Source organism: Epinephelus fuscoguttatus, linkage group LG6, assembly GCF_011397635.1.
Source record: "Epinephelus fuscoguttatus linkage group LG6, E.fuscoguttatus.final_Chr_v1".
Classification (NCBI taxonomy): Eukaryota; Metazoa; Chordata; class Actinopteri; order Perciformes; family Serranidae; genus Epinephelus; species Epinephelus fuscoguttatus.
Window position 1 is genome coordinate 23711325 of NC_064757.1, and position 14042 is coordinate 23725366.

At 43.9% G+C, this 14042-nt stretch overlaps 1 protein-coding gene across 8 annotated transcripts in view; it reads right to left on the reverse strand.

The window, feature by feature from the left end:
- The window catches only part of LOC125889645 (membrane-associated phosphatidylinositol transfer protein 2-like), a 57455-nt gene that overhangs the window by 5645 nt on the left and 37768 nt on the right, over nt 1-14042 (reverse strand). For 3 of the 8 annotated variants that reach the window (XM_049577671.1, XM_049577672.1, XM_049577674.1), the window contains exons 10-25: nt 11887-12131; nt 11451-11640; nt 9855-9974; nt 9418-9632; nt 9120-9295; nt 8686-8856; nt 7089-7241; nt 5410-5574; nt 4205-4492; nt 3544-3692; nt 3314-3430; nt 2859-2975; nt 2618-2766; nt 2165-2314; nt 1850-2030; nt 1615-1743 (exon numbers count right to left, since the gene is read on the reverse strand). In XM_049577671.1, coding sequence (XP_049433628.1) covers nt 1615-1743; nt 1850-2030; nt 2165-2314; nt 2618-2766; nt 2859-2975; nt 3314-3430; nt 3544-3692; nt 4205-4492; nt 5410-5574; nt 7089-7241; nt 8686-8856; nt 9120-9295; nt 9418-9632; nt 9855-9974; nt 11451-11640; nt 11887-12131 — 2715 coding nt within the window. Of the gene's footprint in view, nt 1-1614; nt 1744-1849; nt 2031-2164; nt 2315-2617; nt 2767-2858; nt 2976-3313; nt 3431-3543; nt 3693-4204; nt 4493-5409; nt 5575-7088; nt 7242-8685; nt 8857-9119; nt 9296-9417; nt 9633-9854; nt 9975-11450; nt 11641-11886; nt 12132-12795; nt 12868-14042 lie in introns of all 8 variants that reach the window. The other 5 variants (XM_049577679.1, XM_049577675.1, XM_049577676.1 and 2 more) reach the window with 5 other exon arrangements.

Below are 14042 nucleotides of genomic sequence, written 5' to 3' on the forward strand. Positions count from 1 at the left end.
AGAATCTACATAGTTATGATTTGTCAATGTTAAACATATGAAGTTGTTTTTTAGTGGCAATAATTTTATAGAAAATCTTCAGTTGAAAAATTCTGGAGTAAGAATTGATTGCCATTTCGGAAACTGTTCAAAAAAAATTGTTTCCAGGGAATCACAATGTCAAATTCATCTTCCCAAGAAGAACAGATTGCATGAGGGAAGGCAGTAAGACCGCTACAGTGTGAAATAAAATGATCAATTATTTTATTTATCTTTATTCTGGATAGATATTTCTTTTATTAAAAGGTCTGATTTTTTGCAGTGTGATCCCAGTCTGAACAGACCTAGCGGTTTCATGTAACTTTTGCGTCACCCACAGACAGGTTGACTGTACTGAGTCTTGTGGAGAGGCACTGACAGATTTAATTAAAAGTAGCCCTTGACATCCTGCAATTTTGGATGAAATCTGTTTCAGTGGAGAGATTTACGTCATTAACCCACCACTCCTGGCTCTCTCCATCAACATACACCTCCGTACAGAAGCAGCAGCCAGTGCTCTACAAAAAGCCATCATTAAAAATTTGTCTCTTTCTCCTCATCATCGCCCTCGTTATCATCTGCTCATGAATTCACTGGCTTCCACCAAATATCAACTTCTAAACGAAACCATGAACGCAGACTTCAGTGGCCTCCATGTTTGCTTCTGTACAACAGCATGCTGCATGTGACGTCTTTGTTTTCAATAAGCTTTATTGGCATGACATTTTTTTAAGTGTTAACAAAGTACAATTGCAGTTTAAGACAGATAGAGAAGAGGAGAGAGGAAATAGGATAGCAGAGAGTAGACAGAAGAGAGGAGAGGAGAAGAGATAGAGGAGAGAAGAGCAGAGAGGAGACAGAAGAGAGGAGAGGAAAGAGAGGAGAGGAGAAGAGATAGAGGAGAGAAGAGCAGAGAGGAGATAGAAGAGAGGAGAGAGGAATTAGGATAGAGGAGAGGAGAGAGGAGATAAAAGAGAGGAGGGGATATAGAGGAGAGGAAAGGGGAGATAGAAGAGAGGAAAGAGGAGATAGAAGAGAGGAGAGGATATAGAAGAGAGGAAAGAGGAGATAGAGGAGAGGAGAGAGGAGACAGATGAGTGGAGAGGAGATAAAGGAAAGAGGAGAAGAGCAGAGAGGAGATAGAAGACAGAAGAGAGGAGATAGAAGAGAGGAGATAGGACAGATGAGAGGAGAGGAGAGGAGAGGAGAGGAGGGGAGAGGAGGGGAGAGGAGAGGAGAGGAGAGGAGACTGGAATCTGACATTCGTCCTATTTAAAAAATTATGCGAGCAACCGAAAAAAAAAAAAAATCAGATCTGACCAAAAATCTGAATTGAGCAATAAGGTTGCAGTGTGAATGTAGCCTCAGTCTTGAGGTAAGAAATCAGTGGTACAGATTTCCCTGAATAACAATCCCTGCTCTCATGCAGGAAATGTTCCTGAACATTTCTGGAACAGTCTGTGGGTGTGAAAGGTGCCTAATTTCCATCTAGGTTTTAGGTACTTACTTTAGTATCCTTGATATAGAAATGGAATATCAATTTGAAAAGCGAGATAAATTCCCCAAGTCATGCATTAAATAATAATCCAATGGTACCTGGCACTGGTGCTGCATCTTCTTGGACGGTCTACCGACAATGTATATTTGGGAAGGAGGGAGGCCAATGGAGGTGTAGACTGAGATGTCTTTGGTTGATCCGTAGCCAGCGAAAATCTTCAAGTGTGCCTGAAATCAGTCAAATGAACAAAAGCACTGTTTGCATTGCTTATTCTTTCCACAAAGACCAAGACAACAAATGTACAAACTATAGTATTTATAAAACTGCACTGACCTCTGTCAGCGACTTGAGGAAGTTGGCCTTGTGTCTGAGCGGGTCGTGGACCAGGCCGTCACAGAAGGAGACAATGCCATGAGGGAAGTTGTGCTGAGATAACCAAGCCACGACCCGCTGCTTCTGCATGTCGGGTCGTCCTGTCACATAGATGATCAAATAGCCTAAATCCTGCCAGTGCCTGCAATGAGGAGGAACGAGATAACACACAAGTAAGACACAAATAACAACGCTACACGCTAATGTGCTTCAGTCTGAAAGAGACTGTTGTTTCAAACCCAGGAAAACAGGAGAAGAAGAGGAGCAGAGAGGTACCTGACAACATCCACAGCTCCTGCCCGCACTTTGGGATCACTGCCCATGATTGACACGCTGGCAGCAAATGACCCGTCGATGCTGAACACCACAAACTCCGTGCCACGTGGAATAACTGTCAGGTAGCTGTCTGCAAATGTGTGGTCGCCCCTGAGGAATGAAAACAACAACAGAGAGTGAGAAAATTATTACATTACTACTTACAGAACATAGACTGTACATAAGAGCATGTCATATTCATATTCAAATCAGAACAGACGGGTGCACTCCATTTAGCTGCTTTGGTTTCAGGATCTTGTTATTGTGCACCCTGTCTCACTGTCACGCCGTCATGATTTACTGTGACACTTGAACTGAACAGGGCCATTGTTATTATTAGAAACACCTGTGCTTTGCCTGCCACGAGAAGTCAAAATGTCTGCCATGAAAATGAGAAGGTCAAACTCATCTCACCTGACAACCATTTTGACCGGGTAGACCCCGATACCCAGACGTTTGTCCTCTGGGATGACAAAAGACACACGGCCGCTGCTGTTGGTCACTTCTGTGTTGAAGTACACCCACTCTCCTGATGGAGGCTGGGTCATGATGTGGAGGTCAACCTGTGCAGGATTACAAACATGTGAGCGCAAACTACACAGGCATTGCTGACACCAGTCTGTGTGTGCTGTCGTGGTGGCAAAAGAGAGATCACCTTCTCCCCGGCCAAAGTGACCATGTCCAGAGGGCCATACATAAAGCGGCCGGTCACGACCTGCTGGGAGTCTTCTGTGAACACGGCGTCATTTACACGATGGTTAGCAGTCACGTTCTGTCAAAGGAGTAAAAGAAGTATACATGCTGAAATGTTATTTTCTCCATGCCTTTAAAGGAATACTACACCCATAACATGATTGTTTGTACATCAGTTACTCTCCTGAAGTTATGTTGAAATATGTGAAGATAATTCACGAAAAAAAAACCAAAAAACAGAAAAGAAAATCATTTTCCTCACAGATTCAACGTAACAAGGGGTGAGTAACTGATTTACAAATGATCGTGGTGTGAGTGAAGCATTCCTCTAACAAAAAAATGTAATGTCGAGTGTCTTAAAAAATGTCAGATTGACATTTGAGATCTGACACCGACGTTTATTGATCTGATGCCTACCCTGATCTTCACATGGGTCCTCTTGCGGAGCCACTTCTCCCGAGGTTTGGAGGGAGTGAATTCAGACACTTCCTTCCCATCGAGTTCCAGGATGCTGGAGTTGTCATGCCTCATGACCTACAGGAAACATTTCAATGACTCACCCTCAGTATCTCTGAAGAGGACCAACCACCTGCTGATCACTTATTGACAGGCCATAAAGAGTGGCAGGTATTCTAACGCTGACTCACCTGTCTCAGGAGGAAAGACACAACATCGGTGGACTCCCAATATGATGCGTGGAAGAGGTGCGGTAAAGCCACTGTGGGGAAAGCGGTCAGAGCATCGGGGCAGTACAGGGCGAAATCCAGCCGCTTTGTGCCCCACCAACGTGCTGCAACTGCGATGGGGATGGAGCGAATAGGGTGCAGATATGTAAGGTGAGACTGTTAGACTCAGTGTGAGGTATGCGATGCCACACAAAGGTGCAACACCCCTGATGCCAAAACCAAAATTTCAGTTTCAAACCACAACTATCACCGATCCCAGAAGTTCTGCAGCTAAAAGAAGGAAAGCAGGAGTTTATAATTTTTGTTAAGTGTAGGAGGAAGAAAAAGATAGTTAGAACTGACACATGATTATATGAGCATGTGGTTATTCATGTTAGTGGACATGGAAAAAAAGATTATGGATTTGGAAAGCTCTGGATTTATACATACATGATTCCTCATTATAAAGGTGGTTGCCTTAAATCTTTATGAATTTAATTGTGACAGGTAAAGGAAAGGAAGAAGAGGTTTTCTGGAAGAGCAGGACTGAGTTTTTGGATTTGGACACACAGTAAGGAACAGCACACAGAAAAGACCAACAGCCTCACGATGACTTCAGAAGTCCCCTCCCTTAGAAGAATACCTTGGTCCACTTCAGCCTGGGAGTCCAGTGAGACCAGATCAGATATAGCACAGTCCAGCCCAGCTGACAGGCAGTTCTCGTACTGGCCAATGGGACTTAGAGTTTCACTAGTCTCACTGTCCAGATCTGCCACTAGATCGGCGTCAGGAGATCCCGCAGCCTGACCAGCAGCCACTGCTTTCTTACGGGATTTAGGAGGACTTTTCAGGAAGAATTTGTTTGGCGATGAAAGGGCGAGTTGTGACAAAAGGCTTAACTTTTTGGACTGGTTAATTTGGCATGACTTGGCTATGGGGGAGAAAACAAAGACAAAGAAATCATGTAAAAATTGGATGCATGTTGGTATGAGACAGTTTATGACAGTTAAAACAGTTTGAAGCGTGATGTTGGGATGGGTCCAGAGTCAGTAAGCTGCTTCAAACAGAACTGTGAAAGCTGAAAAATCATTGTTAGTACAGCAGTTAAGGCAGGAGGGCAGGGTGATACTGTTGAAGGTCTCCTGATAGCCTGTATCGCATGAGCAAAAAATCTGTTATCATTAGTTCACGTGCATCCCCAGGGTTGTACTGTAGGTGCTAAAGCGGCAGTGTGCGGAACAACAACGTGAGGTACATAAAAATGCTCTGGTAACAAAAGTGAAATAGTGAGGAGGGAGGACAGTTTCACATAAAACACAACAGAATACCGATCATCTCAGCAAACACTGCAGTAAGGAGTGGACAATGTGAGAATGGCAGAGGGAGGCAGGTGTCCACATGCATTGCAACATCAGATAAATGCAGCACTCGTTCATTGCATTTACATTTAGACAGTGGATAAGAGTCAGACAGACAGTGAAAAGTGGCGCTAAACTTGCTCTTCTTCAGGACTCAGCTTGCTCGTATTTGGGATTTTAAACTTCAACAAGATGGAGAAAACGCTCTGCACGACAGTCTGGATACACTGCAGGTGTTAAGTCTATCTGAGCAGAAGTAGAGACAGGAGCTATCTGGCTGACTAGACTGCTCCAGCTGGAGTGCAGGGTGTGTGTGTGGAGTCAGAGTAACGGGGCTGAAAGGGAAGATGGGGGAGGAGAGTCGGAAAAAGGAAAGACAGAAATATAGAGGAGATTTAGACAGAAAGAAAGAGGGGGAATAATTAGAGCAGTGTGTGTGTGAGTGGAAGGCAGAGAGATAGAGAGGCTTGGTGGTATTGAGAACACTTACTGTTGGCTATGTTGGTGGCAGTGTAACTGTCTGCCATTCCTGAGACCTGGCTGGCAATGCTGACCTCACTGGCCCTCCGCTGGCCCCGGGAGAGGGGGCCCGTTACGGGGGATGAGGGGTACGAACTGTCCATGAAGACACCACCATGAGACTGAACAACATCCGCTATTGAGCCGAAACAAGGAGATCCCATTAGACAGAGACACAGGTAAGGCGAACTCACAGTGATGAGGGGGAGGGAGATGTGGGTTCAGGCAGCAGCAGAGAAATGTGACGGCAGGCACCATGGTTTCAGAGGACATGTGAAACCAAAGGGTGGCCATGTGGCGGCCAAGGTCAGATTTCTGCAACCGACCAGTGGGAACACGGGCGCATGAGTACATAAAACACTCAAAATCACAAATGCCCACATCTGTTACAGTCACACCTACGTGTTAGTATCTCTTATGAAGATGCTTTTACATCTAACAGCAAGGTCAGTGTTTCCCACATAATTAGAATCTATGTGTGGCGGCAGGAGTGATCAGTCTATGTTCCCTCTCTGAATTCAGAGGTTTTGCTGGTCCGTGAACGCAGCACAGGCAGAACTCTTGTTGAGTTTGAGTTGCTGGGTGAAGAATAAATCAGTCAGATCAATCAGGGCTGATCAGATTAGAGGAGCAGCAGCTGCTGAGGTAATTGGAAGCACATTTTAGACCCAGCGCTGGACCGCCGGATGCCTGGTTTTCATGGGAACATGGGCGGTTTCATCTAAACTAAAAAAAGAGAGCTGTTCTAAGACAAAAAAATGTTGCTTTATTTCTACATAAATTAACAAATGATTAAGCTTCTCTGTGCCTGGCGTTCTGCTGCTTCGTCTGTGCCCAGAGTACACGCTGTGCTCCAGTATATATATTCCAGCAGCGCTCCAAATTAACACTGCAGCTCCAAATATAGAAGATCAATATCGTGACGAGCTGCCACAAATAAATTAATATTTGGGAAACTCTGAAAGTAATATCATTTTAAACTCTTTAGAGCTGGAGATTTTACTAAATCAGATGACCTCTGACCATTAACACAAGTAGAAACATATGGAACAGTGTATTTGGGACGTATAGATCGAGCTCCATGTACTGTACACTGTGCAAACACAACATCACAAGCAACACAATCCTCACATTAAAACGTCTCTGAAATTCGGATGATTGTAGAAAAACCATCTGCCGACATTAACAATTTGATAATATGGAAGTGATGCACACACACTGAAACCCAGTTAAAAAAAACACACAGCACAAACACAAATGCTCGCGTCCTCCAAACATTGTACGTGACACGAATATATGATGGCGACAACGAAATGGAACACCACATGAGATGCTTAGCAGATTTTTCAAAGTATTTCCATGGCAAGATGTAAGAGTTTTGTATTATTTCTATTTCAAATTTAAGAGCCCAAGAATTTAACCAAGAAATTTAACAACTTATACGATGTAGTTATGATAAACACTAAATGCTACAAGTAAAGGTAGTAAAGGCTCTTGACTCTTGAAACAACAGCAATGGGAATACTCAGAAAGGAAACACGACAGGTATAAATCTGAGCATCTTGGACGTGACAGCAAGAACAAACAGACAAAAAAACCACGGTGAATGGGGGTGAGGACAGATGCAGGTGAATGGGAGAGGCTACACACACTCCACAGTGGCGGGTGTGGCTTTGAGGGAGCCCTCCTGCCAGTTTAGCACAGGCACAGGGATGCAGGTCTCACTGATGGTCTCCTGACAGCGAAGGGACAGGGGAGGCCCGCTGTCAAGTAGCAGCTGAGCGTTGCTCTGGACTGTCTCCACTACAGAGGGAGGTGGAGGGGCAGAGGGGGCAGAGGTCAAGAGGGGGGGATATTTGGAGGTAGAGAGTCACGTACACAGATATGGGGACAGGAGGCCGAGAGAGGAGGAGGGAAAGAAGACAGGGAAGACACAAAAACATATGAAGCAAGAACAACTGAACATGAGACAAGAAAGCAGAGTCAAGCCCTTAGTCGAGCCCATTTCTTTTGAATCGCAACTTCTGGTCAGCCATAAAGCTACACTAAGGTTTTAAAAACCCTGGAATTTGCTAGTCAAAAAACCATTTGCAAATACTTAACTCAAAAATGATCTTAAATTTGTCTTTAAAACTTTATCTGTCCTGAAAAGTTTGCTAATAAGTTAAACAAGGCAGACCTGAGGATATTCAGGATGAAAACTACTCTGAAACATTAAAGCCCTGGCCTGAAGTCCATACAAAATATCGCTATGCTTATACAGCTTAATAACCCTCATGGCTTTTTATTAATTACCTTACTCATGTCTGTGTACTTTTCCCTGGTGAATCATGGACAGATGTTTGTATAAAAAGGGTAGGGTGGGCCTCTAAGGGTTACTCCACTACAATGAGTGTCCAAACAGAAAACCACCAGCAGGACTATGACCACATTTAGATGAATAAACCGCTTCACAAAAGATGCTGAAGCACAAACAGTAGAAAAATGTTTCATTTTTCTTTGAGACAGTGTTTACTGTGTGGGGAGGAACTCATCGAGTGCTACTCAGATGTCTTTAAGGCATGTGTTCACTAAGGCAAGCATCCCTGGGGAACAGGACAGTGCGTTACAATCAGTGTCTGAAGCATCAGCTGATGTGACCTTAAAGGGTAACTTCTGTATTTTTCAACCTGAAATGGATTTTTCCATGTTTTTGTGTCCAAGTAACTAATGAGAGCGACAGGTTTTGAAACTGGTCCAGTATTGAATGAGAGGGCTGCAACAGACAGTAGTGATACAGGCTGCAATGTAACAAGTGCTTGTTTTAATAAATGTTTTATCTATAGGGGTACTTTCCATAACATTGTCAGACACACAATACAATCTGAGCCTGTCAGTGGCAAAAATAAGAACTCTAAGAGGACGTAAACTGATGGCGCAAATATGCCACTGTCGCCTGTTTGTGGTTGTCGGCTGCAGCTCTCTCCCTAAATATTGAACCAATTTCCAAAAATATTGTTCCCATTAGTTTTTTTGACACAGAAACATGGGAAAACGGGGTCCAAGTTCAACAATACAGAAGCTACCCTTTAAGTTAAAAGGAGAAATTAAACAGCCATTTCATTACAGGGAATTTTGCATTTGTGTCTGTGCATGTGAATCAAAATCAGACGTACATCAACTATTCTAAACCGTAATCCATGACTGGATATATATACTTATTTGATATGACTGAGGCTTTTATACATCATCAGTGTTGAGGGCTCACCCAGTAGGGCGGAGTTTCCATCTCCCAGGGGAAAGCGTTGGTAACGGGGTACATTGAAGGGAGGCAGGAGGTGAAACTTCCTCTCCAGCAGAGGCTCCAGGCGGGAGGCTGAGGGATCAGCTGGGTGGAACAGGTTATAGACCTGCTGACAGGCAGGCCGCAGCTGGGCCACTAGGGGGAGAAATCGAACCAAAGACATGAGACAGGAGAGTAGAGTGGGTCCATCTTCCCTCAGACTTTCTTTAGGTATGTCCTTTCTTAAGAACATACGAGGTTTGGTAGCTTTTAAATACTGCTTATGATGCCAGGACATATAATTAATATTTGATGATGAAAAATAACTTTGTAGTCAGAAAGGTTATTTTTTTTAACTCTTGCAAAATGTGTCATTAACAACATTAATTTCATTCTAACCTCTGTCTAAATTAGCTTACCATCCAACATAGGAATGACAGTCTTTCTCAGGGCAAGAACCAAGCCCAGTGGAGAGCCAAACAGGAAAAAGTCGGACACCTCAAAGTCAAACTTCCCCAGGGAGCCCCCATCCAGCATCGTGCTGCTGCTCGACCTGCGTGACACAGCATCACTCCGCAGAACACTGGAGTGTAAGCTGGAAGGACAGCACAAAGTCATTTCCTCTTGTAGAATTAAAAATAAATCACATTCAGTGCAAAAAAACAAGAACTGGACTGAGGTTGTCTCTAAGGTAACGATTTTTGTCATCCCACACACCTGGTCAGGAAGGCCTGGTGCTGTTTTATTGTGTCCAGCTCATAGGTGGAGGAGTCACTCCTCTTACGTGGCAGTTGTCGCTTGGTGTCGTCACCTGCGGCGGCACGAGGGATGTCGATGTTACTGCGACTGAGGTGACGGCTGCCCTCCAGGGTTGGCGAGGCCGACCCATGGCCGCTGTTGACAATGATGCCAGGAGAGAGGAGGTCCTGGTCCTGCGGGGGTGAGTCAGGAACATTTAAAAACTTACAACACACTGCTGTATGTGATGAAGAAAAAGGTACACGTTAAAATAATAGGTGTAGGACAGATTTTCAAAGGAAACTTCTCACTGTATTTCTCATATAATCATATTTATGTTTGATGCTATTGTCAGTAATGAGTTAAAACATATTGCTGGCATATGTATTAAGTACTCTGAGTGTTTTGTCTCTTACCTGTACGCTGACGACACTTCCCCTGCGACTGCTGTTCTGGCTTTCATTGACTGTCTGATTGCTACTGCACAGTGCATCAAATCCCAAGATTCCTCCTACACAGTCCCCAATGAGGCATACCTAGAGGAGTGAACAGTTAGACATAAAGTTAATAAAGCAATAATTATATTTTTGACACACATCCTTAGGATATATACACCTGCTCCAACAAAGCTCAATAACACAAACAAAATGAATCTGTTCCAGGAAGTAAAAAAATAATGAGATGTTAAAATGAGAAAAATCTTTATTATTTTGCTACTGATTGTCACTTGGGTATGTACCATGAAGTGGAGAATCAATTAACAAGACAACTGCACAACACTGTCTACTTTCCAAAGACAAAAAGGCAAAGGGGGATTTGGTGAACCTAACTTCCAGTAGAGTCACTGGTCAAATGCAGTGTACTCTGTCTCAAAATGGTTAAATCCCACCTCTCTTGTGTTTTGAATGTTAGCTGAAGCAAACACGGTGCACCCTCAGGTTACAAGATCTGATCTACTCCAACGTTTCAGTCAAACAATCAAGAAAGAAATTCGGGTCAGTTACTACCGAAGTAATCCCTCTTAAGCGTCAAACCAAAAAGCACTGCAAGATTTTGTCTAACTGGAATCTTCACTCTCCCATTTTTCACAACAATAACCTCCAATTAGGAGGCAAACCAATTTCATTCCCTCAGTGAAGTAGTAACGAAGAGTGCACACTCTCACATGACATTTATAGGACCATAAATGGCCTCGGAGCATTTCAAGACATCCAGAAACATTTCAAAATAACTGGCACATCGTCTTTTTTTCTATTCCCAACCCAGCAAAGCAATGCACACTTATGGTGTGCGTCAGAAAATACCCTTTCTCCACACATCCATTCCATACAGCTCCAACCAGCCTCAGCGGGCCAGTCTCGACAACATATTCCATCTTGCATAAGGTCTCCTGTAAGCCGCTATCTGCTAACAGACTGTGGAAGGCGGACCTCTTCTCAAATAGCTCCAACCCAAATTGGAAACTAATCTGGCAGAACATGCAGCCATCTTTTAGGAACCCAAGCCATCAAGTTATTCATTTTAATTTCATACACAGAACATACTTTACTCCCTGCACATTGCATAAAATGAAAGCTTTATCCTCACCAAACTACACCCTAGGCACTCAAAATGTATGGGGAACATTTATATAGTGTGGGAGTGCCCAAGGGTTGCAGAGTAGGAGAGTTTTAGAGGTGCTATCAAACGTATTACCTAAAATAATTTCTTACAAGCCAGAAGTTGCCAAGTATAGCCAAAAAAAAAAAAGCTCTTATTTCTTTGATTTTTGTTTTGTTCGTCATTGCTAGCCAATTGTGGGCTGATTAATGCATGGACATTTGTGATATCCGTCTACTTTATTTGTGATTTATCAATTTCTATTCCTGCCCCCATATATTAATGTTTAAATATCAATATAAAATGATCACAAAAATTGTTATAAGATGGAAAAATTAAAAGAGAAGGTCAAAAACAACTCAAAACTGTTGGTATGTGAGAATTCAATAGCACTGATAACCTCAGTAACTGACCTGGCCAGAGAAAGCTGCCCCATCCAGAGACTTTATGAAGTCTGTGTAAACCTGGTTGGCCCTGACGATGACGGTGGCCATAGCCTCCTGGTACTGTGGCGAAGAGGTGGCCAAGAGGGGGAGAGCTGCCAGGGGAATGTGGTCCTGGCTGCTGGAGAGGCATCCCTCATCGTAGCTGTACGGGCTCAGGCTGCCGCAAAAGACGCAAATCAACAAAATTAAATTACAAACATATTTCTGAGATCAAGGCGTTCCACAGAGGAGTGTGCAGAAACAAACACAGGAGGAGGGGGTCGACGGTCATGAGCTGCACCTGGATCTTTTCCATCAAAAGCAAACAGCAATCACAGTCAATAAACAGAAGCCGTCAATCATTATCCACAATGCTTGCAGTGTGCAGAAAAAAAAAAATGTGTGCGTGTGTGTCCCCTCTTACTTGGACACCAGGGAGAAGGCCTCGGCACAGATGGCAGGGCAGGGTACCAAGCGGATGGCGATGCGTCCCAGCGCCGCGGGGTAGTGAACACGCATGACTGTGTCAAAAGCTGAACTAATCGTGTTGACGTCGGCCTGCTTGCTGTTCTGGTCGCCTCCGCCTGTGTCCAGGATGTTCCCTCCGTGCAGAACCAAGATCAGCACGTGGATCTTGGAAGGCTGCAGACACTGCTGAGACGAGCTCTCCTGAGAACAGACGATTAAAAACACAAAAGAGGGTGATGGATGGGGATGACGAGTAAAAGCTATTGCAGGATGTTTAATAAGTGACATATAAACACTTATGAAAACATCCTTTTTATTAGCATGACCAGAGACAACATGCTGACTGAGTCACAGAGAAACAACAATGCTTTAGTATTGTGCATTACAGTTATTTGTGTCTTGTCAGATTTGTGAGTCATATTTGCATCCATCTCTTCAAACATGACCACACACATTAAAATTTTGGTACAAACTTCTTTTCACAACTAGAGAGGGACGAAGAACCATGAAGGGGAACAGGACAGAGCCAACCTACACTCCACCTAGACAACTGTTCAACTAACAGCAAACAACGACAAGTTCCTGAGGACAAATCACATTAAACACAACAACATAATGTGCAGTTTTGTCTTTTACGTCTGATACAAAACTTTCTAAAGAAGCACTATTATGTCCACTTAATGCCACAGCTGCAAGTACACAGAAGTTGAACAGAGGGAGGTGAGGTTGAGGAGGAGCACATGGATTTGGGTTTTGGCAACGGCGGGGGGGGAAGGCAGGGGCAGTAAGTACTGGGTTTGTTCAGGGGGGGGATCTGTGGCGCTACAGTAGCCCACAGTGCACTATGGCCGAAATGATTACTTACTGACTGGTGCCTTGTTACCATGATGGTGGGAATGGGAGAGCTATCGACTTGGCCGCTAACAGAGCCACGCATCTGAACACAAGAGGACAGAGAGGCTCAGGGACAAACAGCCCTCCTCTTATCCCCCAAACTGTAAAACCTAATGCAAAATGACTATGTTTAATACACTGAACTAAAATATGAATGCAAGAATTTTGTTTTTGCTCCCATTTTTCATGAACTGAAATCAAAGGTCTAGGACTTCTAAGCAGACACAAGACTTATTTCTCTCCTTAAAAGCTGTGTTAGTGAGCACTTCCCCCACATAATCCATCCACCTGACAGGTGTGACACATCAAGATGCTGATTTAATAGCATGATTATTACACAGGTGTGCCTTGGGATGGTCACAATGAAAGGCAACTCTACAATGTGCAGTTTAATCACACAGGGAAATGCCACTGATGTCACAAGTTTTGAGGCCTGACTGCAGGGATGTTCGCCAGAGCTGTTGCTGCTGTTGTCATTTCCAAGAATTAGGCAGTACATCCAACCAGTCTAGCAAGTCAGCCTAGGATCTCAATATCTGGCTTCTTCACCTGCAAGATCATCTGAGCTTCTAGCAGTTCGGGCAGAAATTCTTTGGTTGTGCAAACCAACTTCTGCATCAGCTGTCTGGTGGCTTGCAGGTGAAGAGGCTGGATGTGGAGGTCCTGAGCTGGTGTGATTACACTTGTTCTGTGGTTGTGAGGCTGGTTGGATGTACTGCCAAATGTTAAGAAACGATATTAGGGATGGCTTATGGCAGTTAAATGAACATTCAGTTCACAGACAACAGCTCTGTTGGACATTCCTTTAGTTAGCATGCCATTGATGTGTGTCGGTGAAGATTCTCAGTCATCCAGGTCATAGTAATACCTGGGGTGAAGTTGGCCCTGTTGGAATGGGTACTGTCTTGTAGCTAACGATTCCTCACTGTCTTGACTGCTTCTTTGGTGGGACTGCAAGTTGAAAGTGAAGTGATGTCTTATGATACCAGTTTCGTCAGAGTCCAGAGTTATCTCTCTGGTCTTGTTGGTAAAATCCTGAGAGCTCTTGACATGGTGTTGAGTGTTACCAACCAGGGGAGCTAGGATAATAGCGAGGTGTTTGGAGATGTTGTATGTGACTGATGATAGGTCTCAGTGGTGCACCTTCCTTGCGTATCTTGGGGAGTCCATAGATGCATGGGATGGCTTCCCCAGGGTACAGTCGATAATACAGTGTTC